Source organism: Phragmites australis, chromosome 20 (genome assembly GCF_958298935.1).
Source record: "Phragmites australis chromosome 20, lpPhrAust1.1, whole genome shotgun sequence".
In the NCBI taxonomy this organism is placed as follows: domain Eukaryota; kingdom Viridiplantae; phylum Streptophyta; class Magnoliopsida; order Poales; family Poaceae; genus Phragmites; species Phragmites australis.
This window is the reverse complement of record NC_084940.1, coordinates 3,562,438-3,581,075: the sequence shown is the minus strand read 5'-3', so window position 1 is coordinate 3,581,075 and position 18,638 is coordinate 3,562,438. Positions and strand designations below refer to the sequence as shown.

Here is an 18,638-nt window from a genome sequence, read left to right as displayed (position 1 = left end):
CCAAGAACCAATATAGACCACCAATCACAACCATTGCGGATACTCCCAGCAGCTTAATCCCTTTTATTGGTATGTAACTTAACTTGATCGCTGGCGATTTTCTATAAAACCATAGGTTTTTTTTTTTAAAAAAATACTCCCCTGCAGCTTGATCGAACCACACACGTAGCAGTAGCTAGTCAACCAATTGTAGATCGCCGACAATGGTGTGCAGTGAGGAGCGGATCGGCGGATGCACGGCACCGGCACGCACGCAGTAAGTTCCCCGCGGGAGCGGCGTCGACGTGATGGCACCGCAACACCACACGCGCCACCACGTGAGGCCGGCGCTCGCAACTTGCTATACCATAGCATGGCGCCAGCGGCTTGCTGCCGCCGCCCTCACTTGAAAAAGAAACCAATGAGCTCAACTGCTCGACCAACAAATTAGAAGCTACGAGGACTCAAAAGAGGCCTCGTCGAAGAATAGCATGTCCAGGTGTTCCAACGCATCAAAATTATAAAATGTTCCTCAAGTGAAAAAACATTCAAAATATAGCATAAGCCATTTGGACCATGATCCAGGACCCACGTGTCAGCGAGACCAGGCCTTGCGAAATGGCGCTGCGTCTGTTGGATCGGACCCAATGATTCGCACAGAAACACGTACTGCACGGTTGTCGTTGTTCTCTCATGGCAACAAGGGTATTTTTTATCTAATACTTATCTATCTATTATTATTTTTATTTATCTCATATTTTTTATAGATCGTTTTAATATAAATAAACGGTTAGCGAAAATTTCCATTCCGGACATAGCTTGGTGTACACTGTGCGAGCGGGGTGTGTCGGTGGCTGAGAGCGACGCGCGCATGCATGGCCAATGGGCAGCTCGCAGCCAGAGGAACACAACGGCCAACGTCGTCCCTGCTAGCTCTTCGTTTTAATTGGACGACCGCTTCGATCGGTTGGTGGTTTCACAGATCGACTCGACGCATACATGCAGGTGTACATGAACATGACTACACGTATGTGTACAGCCGTATGCACAGTACAGTACAGTCCTATAGGTGGATATGGTGCCTGTGTTTCAGTACGTGTTGAGCTACTAAGTCTATTTATTTGGATTTCTATTTCTGATTTATCTGAAAATCTGTATTTTTTTAAAGGTTTTTCTGAAAAGCTGTTTTTTGATTTTAGCTGTTGAATTTTATAATAATTTTTTGACTTCTTAGCATATTATTTCTCAAAAAAGCTACTTTCAGCTAGCTTCTCAGCTTCTATTTCATTTTCTCGGAAACAAGCTTCTGATTTTTTCAGAATTCACTTTTCAACGAACCCGTTTATTTAAGCTCAAATAACTTCTAAGCTTTTGATAAAAAAAAAACAGTCCGAAACAAACAACCCCTTTATCAGATTGGCAAGTTTCTGCAGCAGCTGGAGCTTTTCTTTTGTGCCTATTTCTTTGTCATGACCATCAAATCAACAGTAATTCGCATAGTTAATCCCTCCTCAGCATGCCACTTCATGACAAAAGATACGTATAGCATGGCCTTTTGCTGCTGGAGGTAGCAGGGGACCGTTCAGTAACTCTGAAAGTGGCCGAGCCTTGTGCCCAAAAGAGCTACAGTTTTTTTTGTTTTTTTTTTTGACGCGGATTGAATCCATTTGTGTGTTTGTTTTGCCTATCAGTGTCGTTAACGTATATGTGTATATACGCCTTGTCTCGTAGCCAGATTTGTACATATACATACGCAGATGCTGCAAATGCCTAGACCAGAGCCACTGTCTCAGTTCAAGTGCATGGCATCTAGTGCCAAACTTGTATGCCATGTGCCCATGTGCTACTTATGTTTCACTGGCGTGTGGGTCCATGTCAGCCTCCTTGTCAGGGCCACGTCGTGAATCAGTCATTTTCGCTGTATCTTATAGTCTCTCGCTCTATGCAACCAACCACCTGGTTCTGTAATAAGGGAAATATGATTATACGGTGATAAAGGAGTGGTCAACGAGGTGGAAACAAAAGGTAATTAAGGGCATGAACATTGTTACATGTTAATCATTTCATATAATGCTAGTAGTATTTTAAGTGACGTAGAGGAGAGAGGGGATGATGAGAGAAAAATATCGTTGTTTCACAAAGTAATGGTTTTATAAGCTAAAATTTATAACTAAAAAATTATTCTCACACTATTTTATGAGTTGTTATTGATATTAAACTCATAAGTTATAACACTCATTTGTTCGACGCATAAATTAAGGTTGTAAAATTACTATTAGATTACTAACAAAAATTATTATAGGGGTTATTTGCTAAATCATCTTAAAATTACATGTTTATGCATGATGTGACTTAGAGGATGACACTGATGTACTTGCCCTAAGACTTCAATTTATAACTAAAACAAAGCCAATATGATTAAGCGCTTGTTGCTTGAGGCCATTGTCACAGTGTAAATGCAGCAGTGGTCCAAGAATATCCCGGCTCAACCGACGGATCCTTCAAAAGCACGACGATTAGGCTGTTCGTTGCACCCAGAATTTATGCTCCACTACTGGTACTTGTCCACAAAAGATTTATGGGACGTGCGGTCACGAGAAGGGGCGACATGCCAAAGATCTGCCGTGTGCACGTCTAACGGTTTGGAAAGCAAAATTTCTAGGATTTTTGTATAGAAGACTTTTGTAAGACTTTGATAGAACCTCATATCATTTGATCTAACAGTCAGATTGAAGAGAAGAAAATATATATGTTATCATAGTAGTTCTTTTGTAGGACCCGATGTTATAAAATTTGCTTCTATTGGTTTGGGCCAAAAACTTCCTCGTCGCAATACACAATACTCGATACTTTGAATGCGACTATTGGACATATACGCGTTATATGTAATCTGAATTATAAAACCCCAACAACTAAGTACGAAGTTATATGTAATCTGAAATATAAAAGCTTCATTCAAAAGTTTAAACTCCCGAGGCAGACCACAGGCATTTTACTAAACAGAACTTCAGAGTTCATACTTTTGTTATGCCCTGATAAGCTAGTTAGCTTCTGTCAGTGTCAGCTTCAAAACTCAGGCACCCAGCTGGTACAGAGGCATACACGGGATCATACTGTTTGCATGTGTCACCTCTGGCATCATGGCACATTTCAGAATAGTCCGGTCAAATCCAACTGCTGTCATAAAAAGATGCTGGGTTAAATATTATCTCTGCCGCAACCCTGTGGGGGATTTGGATTACTAGAAATAACTTTGTATTTCGAAAACAGAATTGACAGGATATCAAGGTGATTTTGAAGGCTATTCTGAAGTCTGTAAACATTTGCCAGCCAATGCTATATGATACTTTGTCAGAAAGATGGATAAATGGTGTCAGTTCTTGGAGAATCAAATCAGAGCGCCGCTGAGGATCCAATGTCGATCACAAGGTCGATGGGACGAACAAAAGGAAGGCTGAACCGCTGAAGAGATGTGCCAGTGAAGCTTCTTTGCTAAGAGAAGAACACTCTTGAAGCTGCTGATTGGTGTTGCTGCTCAGAAAATATGGTATGTGTTCTTCTAAAACCTGGTTGTAATGTGATCTTAAACGTGCCGAATCAGTGAGGGCTGGGTTGGAACTTGGAAGCTGATGGCTTACCAGCCTTTTCTGATGTCGATGATCTCGCCCTATACTGTAAACCGATAAACGGTCTTATTTTAATGAAATGGGACAGGGATTAGGGGCATGTTTGGTTGCCGTTTGAGTTTTTTTTAGACGGTAACGTAAATCCGGTATGAGTAGAAGCAATCTGAGATGTAGTGACTATAAAAAGAAGAGTACTTGTTTCTAAGCATGGACAGATACAATGTACTTGCATCTACTGATGCAATGGCCATGTGAAGATGTTGAGTTGCTTATATAGACGGATGTAATGACTCTACACCTGAAACTAACGAGTGTACCTATTACAATACTGTAGCAAATATAAGACATCCATTAGGATAGGCTTCAGAGAGAAGCTTGATTTGGACGTATCCATCAGACCAGACTCCAACCGTATAATTGTATCTATGGATACAGGAAGAAACAGTACATGCAAGTAACTAAACGAACTTCTTCACGAGAATATACGCACAAACAGAACCGGATGTCCCTAATACGGGTAACAAACACACTCTAGGCCTCTGGTTCTTAAAAAAAATCCCAAGTGCAGCATCTGTTCCACTTCCAATCCATTCACTGGCACTGCATGCCCTGAACTCTAATCTTCTCCTTTAGCTGAACTTTTTGACATTTTGTACTGCAGTGTCTAAATGCCCCAAAATTTGCAGTAAACTTGTACTCCAGAGATAGAGGGGACGGATCAAGAGAGGATCAAATACTGCAGCCAGGCCGGCTGGAATCGAACATGAACTTTGCACGCATGGTATGAATCAAGCCAAAGTAAAACTGAAATCACATGAGTTCTCTTGGATTCAGTCGCGCTGGACGTAGGCTGGGTTCACGGTCCCATGCTCACAGCGCGCCTGCGACGCATCATATCGATATGATGAATGAGACCAATGCACAATGATCACAAACGCAAGTGACCAGTGGCGTCCTTGGATCTTTTGCGAGCCAGCAGGTCGTTTTCTCCTATCCGCACTGGCTTTTCCGGCCGACGCCGATCAGAAGGTCAGATCGGATTGGGCAGCACTGGATAAGGAAAGAGCTCCTCCATTTTCCAGTCTTGCTTTTAGTCAGGTTGCATGCGACTGCTGCATCGATGGCGCCATGGACGACAGCACGGTGGTTGGGACGTCGACGTGCAGCTGTGAATGTGATCGATCGACCCCTGCCGTCTCTCAATGATTCTGGTCTCATTCTCGCACGGTATCAGGTCGTCGGCGTCGGCGTCGAGCGACTGAATTATTGTGAGCCAAGAACGACGTACAAACCGACGCTGTTGTACGCGCGGTAGTTCGTCTACCTGTCTGATCGAGGTGCAGTGCAGGTTGCATGTATGCATGTTCATGTGTAGCGTCAGGTATGATAGAACCGTTGAGCTGTTCTGCACCAGGTGGTCGATGCTGTTTGGAAGCGTATGACGGTATGAGAGAGCAACAGAATTACAGAGAAGAGTAACGGTAGTGTACTAGTGTTCTTGCATGTTTACATGGTGGTTGGCCGAGCTGAAAAACCCTTCTCTCGGCAGGCTTGATCGCGAGATTCTCTCCCAAGCAAGTGTGTCAAGTTGTTAAATAAACATCGAGGGATAACAAGACATGGAAGCTGGACCGGCATGTTTGCATGAAGCTGTAACAAGGAGTTCCACTTCCATGTAAACCTTCTTTTTTAGGCACTCGCGAGGGTTTTAAAAACGGTTTATTTGTAGGCAAATGATACGCGGGGATTTTAGTTTGTTTTATTTTTTTCTTCACAAACGAAAAGATCATAATTTTGCTGAAATTTCAGTTATCTTTTGTTCCCTGCTCCGTGGTCCCACATGTCAATGAAAGAAAATTCTAAAATTAAATATTTCGTCAATTTTGATAAATTTTCTGAAATTTGCAAAATTTGACTAAATTTTAATCCCCGATGATAGGTGCGCACTCTTGTGTGCGTGAATATGATGTACGTATGCATTAAAGCTGGTCAAGTGGGCTGACATGAGGCACGATATTTTCAACCCGCCCCGAGCACAACATGACATGATAAGCTAGGCTGTGCCTCGGACTTGGCCTCAGCCTGACCCAGCTAAGCCGGCATGGCATGGTTAGGTCCAGCCTCCGCCACGAATAGGATCCCTGTTGTTAGAGGTGGCCAAATGGGTGGTCCAGCCTGGCACGACCCATTTAGCCCTGTTAACTAAACGGGTCGTGCCATGTCGACCCACGTGACGTGACTCTAGCTCAGGCACGACCCATTTAAGATCAGGCCGTGCCGTGCCGGTCTACGGGTCAGTAGGGCCAATGCTCTTTTTTGGCCCATTGGTCCGTAGAAAATTGAAAAAAAATCACAAAACTTGTTTTTACCCAGAATTTAACACACAACATTCTGCTTGAGAGTTAAACACATTACCATTGCACCGCATATTCTATATGGTATTAGATCTAAATAAATTATATAAGATATTAAAAAATAGAAACAATTAACCCGGCTCGTAGTGCCGCGGCTCTGGCCCAAGCATGGCTTAAGCCGTCGTGCTGTGCCGGTTTGGACCGTTAGCCACAATGCCTAGGCCAGGCCGAAATAGCCGTGCCTTGTGTCGGCCTATTTGGCCCGGCCCACTTGGCCACCTTTACCCATCGTCCACGTCCAGGCACGCGCCTCTGTAGAACACCAAAGCCATGAGAAGCAATTTCTATATAATCCGGTCCTACGAAAGACCCTCTTTCCTGTGATGGTATGTGTCCACAGTCTCTCTCCTTTTTAGCTTAGCCATTGAATCACGTGATGGATGGTATAGATAGAGTCTCACGAGAATTTTTTTAGACATGGTCCTATAGAATTCGTTTCCAGCGCCACGTACAACAACGAACACAATGTACTACTGTGACCCGACATGAGTAGACCCAACAACATCGCGCTAGCACCCGAATGAAAAAAAACTGCAGCACTACACGGAAGTAAATTCTATAGAACTTTATCCAGAAAGACTCTCGCGAGATCATATCTATGTCATATATCTCGTGATCTAATAGGTAAATTAAAAAAGAAAAGGTGAATGGACATATATCATCATAGGACAGACAATCTTTTATAGGATCGAATTTTATAAAATTTATTTCTGCGTCACATGGATATGTATGTATGCACACTTATTATTTTAATCTAACCTGACCGACTCTTGTTGTTGGCCTTATTCAAGCTCGCAAGCCGCATGCAACCACCAGCAGACCATCTCCACGTGATGATCCACATGCATGTATCTAATGACACACGTAAAGTTATGTCAGGTTAGAAATATATAATGAGATATGTTTGATCGGTTATATATATTTAGTTTAATTGAGAAAAGATTATATTTGGTTATTCGTATGAGTATATATTATATTATAAAAAAATTATTTTTTATCAAATAAGTTAGGATTAGAATTATTTTATAAATTAGTACATCACATAAAAATATTAGTAATTTTTTTTGATTTTTAAAAATTTATTTGAGGCGCAAAAAATACTAGAAGTTATAAAAGTAGGTTTCTCTGGAGAATTTTAATTAAATGTTGGTTTAGATTTTTTTTATCAAACCAATTAAAATGAGTTACTAATAAACTCAAATTTACTCATAAAAATATTTATAATTTTTAAACCACAGTTACACACTTAAATAAAACGAAGAGTTAAATAAAAACATACCCATCACACCTATCGTACACGCTCGCACCGAGCGCGCCTGGACCGCGCTAAACTGCGATGCTCAATCATGTCCATGGTGCCTTAGCCGTGCCTGGCATGACCCGGTGTCTCACGGGCCGTATCAAAGGCCGAGCGTCCGGCACGCGAACCGGCCCGCCAGGCCCGGTTATATAGCCCAGCCTAACCAGCCGTGCTTAAGCGTGCCTGTGTCGGACCGGTCCGCCAGGCCCACTTACCCGCACGCATCATCCACTCGTGTCTTGTAATCGAAAATAAAACTTTTTTTAACTGTCCACGTGTAATTTTAGTACCACCTCGCCATCCGGCTCGGACGCGGTGCCACCGGCGGGTCCCCTCCGAACCCCGAGACGCCACCGGGTCTGCCGGCCAGGCTCGCCGGGATCGCGAGCCCAGGATGGCGGCCAACTTCTGGACGTCGTCGCACTAGTAAGTCTCCCCCCCCCCCCCCACTCCCGGCCTCGATCTCCGCTCGCGCCTCTCGATTTGGTCTGGTCTGGCCCCGCGTGGGCTTGAGCTGATTAGGGGGTGTTGGGATGTGCAGCAAGCAGCTGCTGGACCCGGAGGACGTGGACGTGGTGCCGGTGGCGGACCGGGAGCGGGGCATCACGCCGGAGGAGTTCCGCCTCGTCAAGATCCACATGTCCTTCCGTGAGCTCCTGCTCCTCCTGCGCCCCTCCCCCACCACGTGCTCTAGCGTTTCCCTGATGTTAATTAGTTTTAGTTTCTTAGCTCATGCACAGATGGGTTGCCTCCGGGATACTTTGTAGGATTGGGGTGTTGCTGCCTTGCTGGTTGGTAGCATAAAGGATCAAGTGCTTTTAAGAACTACAGAAGTTGCACCAAGCTCAGCGTGAGATGTTAGATGTTAAAAGTGGGAAATTTTATGGCCTTTGGCGTGCCAAATGTGGACTGATTTGATGTTCGAACACTCTGCTGTTTTCTGCGTTTGTGACAAATTGACTTGGTTTATGTGTAATTATACCCCAAAGCATACTGTGCCATGCGCCTTTGTATCATACAATTTTCTGTAACGCGATGGTCAAACGCTTGCCTACAAGGAGAGAAATTGATGTGTTACTCTTTGTGTTTACTTTGCTGATTTCCAACAAATAGGTTCATGTCCTTGATTATGCTATATCAGTTTTTGGTGATGGCAAGTTTCCTAATCTTTGCTTTCATTAATTGGCACAGTCGTAGTTCATATTACTAGTGTAGGTGCTAATCTGGACTTCAAGATTTTAAGGAAATCAAGCACACAATTCATTTCCTTCCAATTGCAGCAGTCATAGTATCTCTCATTTTCACCTAAGGTTGATTGATGTGCATTTTGTGCTAGGACCACTTGTGTATTTTTGGGTGTCTCACAAAGTAGAGCATTTGATGATTTCAGATATCTGGCGATTGGCGCAGCAGGTGAAAGTTAGGCAAAGGTTAGGCCTTGTTTGCATAACCTGCCCTATTCACTTCTTTTGTAGTGATACATATGAAATCTCTACTGCGAAATAAACTTATTTTTCTGTCTTGATTGCTTACTATAGTTGGCATCTGGCATGCTTTCCTTCTATGTGTTGTACTCCTTACATGTACAAAAACACATCATATAAATTGTTGGTTTAACCTGAAAATCAGCACATGCAGATGTTTAGTGTTTTTGTTCTTCCCCTCATCCTTTTGTCTTCTTTGCTAATGTTTGTACTCCAGGTACCGATATCAAAAGCTAACATCTTTATGAGAAAAATGAACTTGTCAATAGAATTCTTGGTTCCCATATGGCTCATTCACCATATGACTGTTTTAATAGTAATCGCAAGATTGGACTGTAAAACATAACATTTAGTGCATTTCTACAAATGAAGTTCTCACATAATTAGCTTATGATATGCTGTCTCTTGACATTTCTGCCACTAACTCCTGATTCTTATGATCTTAAATTGTTGTTATTTCAGAGTTATAGCTACGGCAATCACCTACTTCAGGCGTGTGTACACAAGGTATGCTTCTCTATTTAAGAAGGATACACCGCATATGCATTTCTGTTTCTATGCATTTCAGAGGTGTCACTTCTGAATTTGACTGCTGATTTGACTACTTAGAAGAATGAAACACAGCTTTATTCTTGAGAATGTAAGGTGATGTACTTCCAAGAGATAACATAGCACATTCTTTAGATTGTAAGATGGTCAACTTACCGGGAATTAGGAAGTATATTATGATCTTGTGATGTAAGATTTGGAATTAGTGCTTACCTCTCAAAATTAGTATGTTTACCAGTCAACTTACCGGGAATTAGGAAGTATATATTATGATCTTGTGATGGAGAATTTTGAGAGGTAAGCACTACCATACTAGAAAACACGGGATTTGTGCTTACCTCTCAAAATTCTAAACATAAAGTATGAAACCCATGTTTCAAAACCTAACCTTCTGCCATCACAAGCTGAACACAAATATTCATATTTTGTCACTTGTTTATCTATATATTCTCCTAAAGAACATTCAATTCTTTGTTCTAGTGGGGCCTTGAATTTGTGAATGTGTACATTTTGTAGCGAGAATTCTCTTCTAACATGGAATCTGTTACCAGAAAGAGCATGACAGAGTATGATCCTCGTTTGGTTGCACCTACTTGTTTGTATTTGGCATCAAAAGTGGAGGAGAGCACAGTGCAAGCACGGCTTCTTGTTTTTTACATAAAAAAGATGTGTGGTATGTCTTATTACCATATTTATGAACATGTTTACATGGAAAAACTGCACCAAATAACTCCCCCCCCCCCCCTCTTCTAAGTACAGGTTCTGATGATAAGTATCGGTTTGAAATTAAGGATATCCTTGAGATGGAAATGAAGCTCCTGGAAGCACTAGACTACTATTTGGTTGTTTTCCATCCATATCATCCTCTCTTACAGTAAGATTCTGTTTCCCGTGCCGTCGCTGGTGTTTTCGTGGGACATGCATTTTCCATATTTCCCTAGCTTTCAGTTCTTTGTTTTACTGGAACTTCAAGTTGATGGATGTCCCTTTTCTGCAGGTTATTGCAGGATGCTGGCATAACAGATCTGACACAATTTGCCTGGTAAGCACTGCTTTATGAACAACACGATTCAGTGTCAACAATTAAGGAATTTATGCTTTTATTCTGCATAGGACTTTCAGGCCTTTATGAATTCAGTTACAATGTACATCTGTTCTTTCTGTGAAAGCAATTAGGAACATTCTATGCTATCGAAGCTGAAGCCCTGTCGCTTGGATGTTTTTGGTGTTCAAAGTTTAGACCTTTAAGAAATATTTTATCACATGAGTAATGTTAGCCTCAGACCAAGAGAACTACCCTCATTCCTTGCAGGATTTCTTGACATATATTTTGTTTTAAGTAAGCGTACTTACATTTGGTGTGGAATACCCTTGGAAGCAAGTACATGTCTCTTCAGAGTTTTCTTTCTTTTCCTTTCTAATTTTAGTGTAATTCAGCACAATGACATAATTTGATTTCATCTACAATTGATAGCATTAATTTTAGTGTGGTTTTCTTATTATGGGTATATTGTATGCTCGGTCTTGAGCTAGACCTATTGTTACTTGCAGGGGCCTTGTTAATGATACTTACAAGATGGATCTTATTCTCATATACCCACCCTATATGATTGCACTTGCCTGCATATACATTGCAAGTGTTCTTAAAGATAAGGACACCACTTCGTGGTTTGAGGAACTCCGTGTTGACATGAACATTGTAAGTGTCAGTTGACCATTTCCCATCGATTGATTCTATCTCTCTATCTTCACCCATTTTTTTATTTGGAATGCTCAGGTCAAGAATATCGCAATGGAAATTTTGGACTTCTATGACACCTACAAGATTGATCCTCAAAGGGGCTTCCCTGAGGATAAGATTAGCCCTGTGATGAACAAGTTGCCGGCGAAGGCTTAACTTGGATTTGGCGCCATTTCAAACTATCTCAGCCTGAGCGTCTAACCACCTCACACCTCCATGATGGGAGTGCGTGTGTATGTATGTGTCACATGTATTTAGACCGACCTCTTAAACTGGCAAATTCGAAGTAAGCCATAATATCGGGTGTGCCCAGTTATCTGAACCTGCTACCTAATTATGTTACAAATGTAGCTGCAGGTACGCTCTCTAAGATTTTTTTTTCTTTTGCAACAGCTCTCTCAGACTTGATGTGTTTAAATCTGCATCACCTGGAGCAGCAGAGGCATGGCCAGGAGGCTACACGCCAGAGGCGTCGGCTCATGTTGCCAACAACACGGCCAGCAGCGGCAACGTGACACTAGCTTAGCGGCCTCAGCCGGACCGCCTCCGGCTATTGTACAGAAGACCTGGCAGCCCCAGCGGGCAGAACGCATAGTCAGTCGTGTGGTAGCCAAAATCTTTCGTGATGCCAGGAAAGGCACAGAGCACCAAACAAAAGTATTCATTCATAAACGCTAATTTTTGCAGCTAGTTAATACCATTTCAACTTGAAGCAAATCTCAGGTACACTAATCAATTATGGCCAATAGTCTGATACATACAAGAACACACGATAAAATTCTGAAGCTGACAGAGGCAACAGGAGACTCAAATATAATCCCTATCGGTGGTGGAGGCCATCTTAGCCGTCGTAATCGGCTGATGAGCTCCTGGTGTTGCAGTTGCATAGTACAGATAAGGGTGAGATATAATCGTTCACCCTGAGAGAAACTTCTGATCCTCACTATACATTGCCCAGCCTTATGGAACCAGAAGTTCCATTGACGCAGCCAATCGACCTGTATTGGATGAAAGGCGAATTCAACAGATTGCCCAGAAAATTACTGATAAGCCAATATATAGCCGTATAGGTAAAGGTGGTTCACCTTAACTAGCAGAGTTCGGAAGGTAAATACGGTGGAAATTGTTCGCTCTCAGGCTCCTCCTGCAAGTTGGACATTTCTTCTGAACCTTGATGGCTAGCTTGATGCACTCCGCACAGAAGATATGGCCACAAATCGTGGTGGAGGGTTCCTCCAGCTTGTTCAAGCATACAGGGCAGGTAAAAATTGGTTCCTTGGGAGCAGGCTCTTTGCTAGTTTGCGCTGCATTGCTTGACTGCCAAATGGAAACTGGTAGTCAGAGTTCAATGCGAAGCACAGTGTAATAACAATTTGATACAATAATAATATTTATGGGGCAGCTTTTTCCGCTGGAAATAGAAATATTCTCTAGCATATGGAATAATGAAGCCAGTGGGCAGCACCCACATTACAGAACAAACCATGATGCCAGAAATTTAGCAATGACCAAGTTCTCAGTGCCAAAGAAGAATATCAACTGTCGTCAACTCTCAAGAACAATCTGAACAGATCCATACATGTCATCATGAATATGCGAAAGTGTGTTCTCTAAGACTTGCATCGGCCAAGGAATTTTTTTTTTCAGTTTAAAACAAGTAAATGTTATCTCTTAATCCACCAAAAGGACAACTGAATGTAAACAACTCTGCAGGAAGGCTGGATGTGTAGCTGAAGAGACAAAATATGCAATCAATCTGGGTTCTAAAGCTGAAAAATTCTACTCCCTTCCAAATTAATGTAAATACCTGCAAGCTGGAGCCTTCACCACTTTCTGGAGAGACGAAATGTACTACCCTCTGACGTTTGTTCCCTGTAAAGAACACACAGATGCATCATCATCATGAAACAACTCTGATTGCATAAATGATTAAAGATACGAGCCTTAAATCACAGGAGAGAAATGGGGAATCAGATACATATTGATTAAAACATTTCATGTAGGCTTTCCGGATTCAGTATTGATATACACACATTATCTTATAACATGCCAATTCACTAAGGAATTATAGAAGGAAAAAATCATAAGTCTAACACAATGCCACCACTATCGAAATCGATTATGTTTTAAGTCTTAACATGAAGCAGTTAGCAGGTAATGTCATTTTAGCAGCATACTGTAGGTATTGACCAGGTGTTGTTGACAAATAGGACAGTTTTAAAAGAATCTAACAAGACGCTTGCTATTACATTGATGAACAATTTCCTCTGAATTTTTGTATGTTAAAAGGAAAAATCAATGCTACAAAAAGCATTGTATGTACTTCGTAAACTAACCTTCCCAGCTAGTATCTGCCTCCAGGTCAACCACTGTAACAGGTGCCTGCCTAGTTCTCCGGTTCCTCCTCTGCAGAATACAAGGTGGTCCAATATAAATGCTAGCCAACAATGTATGATGATAGCATAATAATCGAGTCATAGAAATCTTAACATGAAAAACTAGCATGCGTATAAGATAATTACACCCTAGTAAAAGGCATGTGCATGTGCCCCTTAAAAATAACATTGTAGACCCAGTGACATAACATTAGCAGCACGCACAATATTCTTGATAAGTGAAATGAGTTCCTTCAATTCACGATAACGAAAAATATCATACTGGAGGGGGCACTCGTGAGGGCGATACTGCCTGCACTTCATCATCGATAGCTTCCACATCGATAGGCGATGTGCGTGCGCCAGCAACTGTTGGTACTCCATGACGGCTCGCCACCACTGGGGAGGTTGCTTCCAAGTTCACAACAACTTTATCTGCAAACACATCTTGCGACTGCCTCCTCGGGGCACGCCTTGTGCCGCTGACAGTACTCATGCTACCTTCGATGCTGATTACTCAACTCAACTCCCCAATGAACCTGAAATCCATGAGGCTATGGTTTAATTCTTTAGCTACTGGCAAACTGCTCTACAATTCTTCAGTTCACTACATGACTGGGACACAAACCCAGCGACTTACCCAAATCTAATAGCCGAATCACCACGAAACAACCAAGCATGAAACACTAACAATCGTAAAAGGGGAAAGCTGGAGTTCTACGCAGAACAATGGGGAAAAAATGAAGAACAAGGTCAAGATTACAGCACGAAAGCACCCCTAAACCGAATCCCAGCAAAGATCTACCGAATCGGAAAACCCCAAAGGTGGGAAATCTTCCGTAGAAACGAGCGAATTCGACCTAAGACTCGGCGGCGCGGCGATCGAATCAACAACTCCTCCCTTCCCCGCGATCGCTTCGCCGAACCAACACCGATCACCAAGGTAATTCCACACGACCCGAATTAAATACAGATCATACGCATCGGGAGAGACGAACGATTGGCACCTACTCGTCGTCGAATCCAACCCAACTCGATCGATCGAACGAACGACTTGGAGTTGGAGAGAAGAGCAACCGCGTCCGAACCGGATTTTGTTTTCCATTCTACCCCCCTGTTTAAAAGGGAAGGAGCGGAAAGTGCTCTCCTCTCTTCCTGTGGGCCCCACTCGTCAGTGTTTCATGTGCTCGAGACACTGGCAGGTGGGCACCGCACGATGCCGTGTGGGGCCTCAGTTTCAGCGAGATCTTGCTCCGAGTTATAAACGAATTTGAAAAAATTTGTGGGGGGAAGAAGAAAATTGACCATGGCCGACGCGCCGCCGGCAAGCGGGCGCGACCGCCGGCGAAGGAGCCGCGCTCCCGCGGTTGCCGCCGAGGACGAGGATGGAGAGGGGCAGCACCTCAACCCGTTTCTCGACGCAGCGCTGCCCGCCTCCTCGAGGGTCCAGTTCAGGTACGCGCTCTGCCTTGCTTGCGGTTGCTCTCTGCCTGTGCTGTTTGTGCTGGCTCGTCCTGTGAGTCTGACTCGCTCGCTGCGTTGTATGACGGCGGTGGACTCAACGCAGGAAGGTGGCGTCGCGCGCGCGGTGGTTGGAGGAGGCCGGCGCCGCGGAGGTGGTAGACAGCAAGGGTAAGCTGTGGCTGACCACCGGCGTCACCCGCGGTGGCAAGTTGTACTACAATGTCGAGGAGATCGGGTACGCCACTTGTTCGACGAAATGCCGTAGCTGTGCAGCATGTGTCAGATTCATCGTGTTTAATTGTATTCGCCCTTTGGCCATGGTGTGCTGTGCATCCAGCAAACCTGCACACAGTGCTGCACTGCTTGAAGCTCTAAAGCCATTGTTAATGGATTATGCATGAATTGCATGTCGTGGGTTTTATTTTTTGAATAATTGAGTTTTCTAGTGGAGGCTTATTGGTTGATGAAACCATACAGGTTCTTGGCAGAAAAAGGTGCCTTGATTCTTCTCAATGATAAGGATGGAACGATAGGAATGGAGGGCATCTATGAAAAGATTGCTGGAGGAAAGTATGGGTGCTCCTGGGATGCCTTCCAAGTTTATAAGCACTTGAAATCGCTTGGATATATTGTTGGACGATATGGCATTCCCTGGACAATGAAGAATAGTGGTACTTGTGACACTATTCGTCCCCCCACGAGTATGATTGACACTGATCAGAGCTTCAATAGAGTCGATGACACCTGCAATGACATAACCAAATTGCTCAAGGAAATGCACATTGATGGGATATCTCCATCCTTTGAAGTTTATCTTCCAAACAGCAAGTTTAAAAAGTCATCCCCAGGAGCCCCTAGTTTCCTCTTACGTCTGTTAAGGTAGTGTTCCTTTTATTCAGTCAGTTATGCATTTATGCTAAATAATTATGTGCAGTTTCATCTTACAATAATTCATCTTCTGTGGGTCTTTCAGTTTTTTAGTGTAGGAACAAGGTGCATCTTCATTCAGGCTGTTCTTGAATACTGAATTATTTATCTGTAAACATGAATGCATCTTTTTTTGCGGTGCTTTTGATGTGATTTTTGTAATATCTTCTTGTTTGAAATGCATGTGAGTGCCCCTAGCACACATGGGCCGAGTTTCATGGAGGCCATGGTTGGCTCTGGTATGCAGGATAATGTGTTGTTCTTTGCCTTTGTATGTACATAAATTGATTTCTCGCTCTGGTACATCTAGTTACAATGGTTACCTATCTGTTAGCTATATGAACAGAAGAAATTAATAGCTCAGTATCAAAGCTGAATGGAAATTTGAAGTGACTAAATGGGCTCTCAGTTAGTTGGACTCTGTCTTGCCCAGTTGCCATCAAATTGCACAACCAACCATGACTTCTTGCATGTACATTCTCACTATGTCTGTCATTGGCAACTTATCGATTTGGTTACCAACTTTTTTTCCCAAGGAAAGAAATAGCTGACTTCTGTGCATTCAGTAGGCTAAGAGTTTGTGCAAAGTCATAAACTGCAGAAAACACTATCATGGAAGTCAAAAAAGTAGGTGAAGATGACAAATGGTCACGGTACATGAATACAATTAACAACATCATAGTGTTTAGGACTGATCTCATATACTCTGATGATTCATGTCTCTATCACAACTTTGACATGTAGTCCTAAAAGAAAGACATTGACATATTATTTTTCAATCTGGTGCAGGGATAAGCCACCCTCAAGGGTTGAATTGGAAACTGTGGAAAACAATTTCGGGGGCATTCCTCTGAAGTATTGTCATGTTGATAATGGACGGGTCAGCTTTCTCTCCTTCGATAAAGTTACCCTTCCAAGCTTGCCCTGATGGATAGCAACAGGGACATTTGTTAGCGCATCTTGTTGCCGCTGATCTTGTAACATACGTGGCAAACTAGCAATGGCCAGATCTTCATTCTATTAGCTCAGTTTACCTCAGCAATTATTTTTGTCATTTGAAGCATGGTTAGTTTGGTTCTTGTGTTATCAATGGCTGCCTGATAGTACATGAGATGTGCCATGTTGAGCTGAACGGATCTGTTTGACCCACTGGTTTATATATTCGATAGTCTCTGTATGCATGCCCAGAGTTTTCGTGCACAGGTCACAAAAATGACTGCTTTTATACGTGTTAGTGATTATCACTTGCGCATTGCCAGAGCCATATGCTTTATAACCGAAGTCCCAGATCAACACCTTACTCCCATTTTTGTTATTCCGAAGGGTGTGCTTTTTTGAATGCCACTCAACAAACAGAACGCATCGATCCATACTCTGGGAAAGTGAAGTACATCAATTTGACAGGCATCCATAGAGAGAATTTCGTATTAAAACGTGACAAGCAAGCACCAAATCACAGAATGAATGCATTAATACGAGGCAGAAATCTGATAGCGTGAACAAAACTTTCATTTATATATGAAATTGTGCTCCCGAATGGGGGTGAAAACGGTAAAGGAAATTTCCGAATAGTAACGGAAATTCACGTTCGACGAGAGATCATTTCCATCTATACTGAAAAAAGGTAACTGTATCTGTTTTTGGCATTTTCCGACAATTTCTGGATTTATCGTTTTCGATTCAATATGGTATTGAAAATGGTTTGGGAAATTTCATTTATATATGAAATTGTGCTTCTGAATAGGGGTGAAAAGTGTAACGGAAATTCCCGTTCGATAAGAGATCATTTCTGTCTAAATTGAAAAAAGGTAACTATATCTGTTTTCAGCATTTTTGGACAATTTTGGGATTTATCGTTTTTGATTCCGACTTCGAGAAAAAAATGGTATTGAAAATGGTTTGGGCAATTTCCGATTGTTTCCGACCATTTTCACTTTTCAACCATTTTCAACTATTTTTATTGCTTCCTCATACCGGTCACCAACGCTCCACTCACTTGCTCACACCGTCTCTGCCTCTACCTTATACACACTCTTGTCATTTATGTTTGACATCTAACTTGTGTCCTGATTGTAGTATGTTGTTAAAATAATTTTACTAACATTTGAATGTATCATTATGGTGTAATCAGTCGGGTCTTGGTGTGACTTGTGAGATATTGATCATATACATCATGTATAAACTTATAATTTGATGAGACCATGTTCATCATGATTGCAACCACATCTGGGCAATCCAAACAACCCATGCAGCAGGTATATTTTTGTGTGCATGATTTTTTAGGTTTTCATGACGATAAGCTTGTTGCAAGGATGAACAGTAGCACACCACTACTTTCCCTACTTCATGGTTATCATGATATGGTGCTACACCGCCATGACTATGACTACTCCAACATGTACAACTACTTCCACTAAATGGCTGAGTCTATCTCTACTTCCCCTACATCAACACAACTATAAACAGTTCGGGGCAAACTGATGACACCACCTTCCGAAGGCCATAATTATTTCATATGGAGTTCGATGGAGGTGTATAAGTACTTGATAGAGAGCTTATTTCCTCACCTTTCCAATGGATCTAGTCCCACATCCATATTCCAATGGATATATTTCCTCACCTTTCCAGGAAGGCCTTCAAAATGTCACAACAAGTTGTTGTTTCTATTGGGTATTGCATAACCTTTTATCGGGTTTGGACCTTATAATTTCATTTGGGACCTAGGCTCAAGTTGGTGTGCACCCCCACCACCAGGAGCATGCCCAAGGGATGCCCTAGG

At 42.5% G+C, this 18,638-nt stretch overlaps 3 protein-coding genes across 7 annotated transcripts; 2 read left to right on the top strand and 1 right to left on the bottom strand.

The window, feature by feature from the left end:
* Positions 1–7,580: 7,580 nt before the first annotated feature.
* LOC133901255 (cyclin-C1-1) lies at positions 7,581–11,415 on the top strand. Of its 2 annotated transcripts, none has more exons than XM_062342552.1 (9): positions 7,581–7,745; positions 7,861–7,967; positions 8,710–8,749; positions 9,266–9,310; positions 9,904–10,025; positions 10,112–10,226; positions 10,350–10,394; positions 10,904–11,051; positions 11,130–11,415. In XM_062342552.1, the coding sequence occupies exons 1-9, from the start codon at positions 7,714–7,716 to the stop codon at positions 11,247–11,249; spliced, it is 774 nt and encodes a 257-aa protein (XP_062198536.1). In that variant the 5' UTR covers positions 7,581–7,713; the 3' UTR covers positions 11,250–11,415. The 2 variants fall into 2 exon arrangements, with proteins under 2 accessions (XP_062198536.1, XP_062198535.1); XM_062342551.1 differs by having other exon boundaries at positions 8,656–8,749.
* A 356-nt stretch (positions 11,416–11,771) lies between these two features.
* LOC133901258 (uncharacterized) lies at positions 11,772–14,608 on the bottom strand. 4 transcript variants are annotated; one of them, XM_062342557.1, is made up of 6 exons: positions 14,480–14,608; positions 13,752–14,007; positions 13,430–13,499; positions 12,901–12,965; positions 12,179–12,410; positions 11,772–12,091 (listed from the first exon to the last, which is right to left on the bottom strand). In XM_062342557.1, the coding sequence occupies exons 2-5, from the start codon at positions 13,962–13,964 to the stop codon at positions 12,180–12,182; spliced, it is 579 nt and encodes a 192-aa protein (XP_062198541.1). In that variant the 5' UTR covers positions 13,965–14,007; positions 14,480–14,608; the 3' UTR covers positions 11,772–12,091; position 12,179. The 4 variants fall into 4 exon arrangements, with proteins under 4 accessions (XP_062198541.1, XP_062198538.1, XP_062198539.1 ...); XM_062342554.1 differs by having other exon boundaries at positions 14,476–14,599; XM_062342555.1 differs by having other exon boundaries at positions 14,109–14,531.
* Positions 14,609–14,644: 36 nt separating this feature from the next.
* On the top strand, positions 14,645–16,991 carry LOC133901257 (uncharacterized). Its single transcript, XM_062342553.1, has 4 exons — positions 14,645–14,923; positions 15,036–15,167; positions 15,410–15,811; positions 16,649–16,991. Exons 1-4 carry the CDS (start codon positions 14,775–14,777, stop codon positions 16,785–16,787), a joined length of 822 nt encoding a protein of 273 aa, XP_062198537.1. The 5' UTR covers positions 14,645–14,774; the 3' UTR covers positions 16,788–16,991.
* The last annotated feature ends 1,647 nt before the right edge of the window (positions 16,992–18,638 follow it).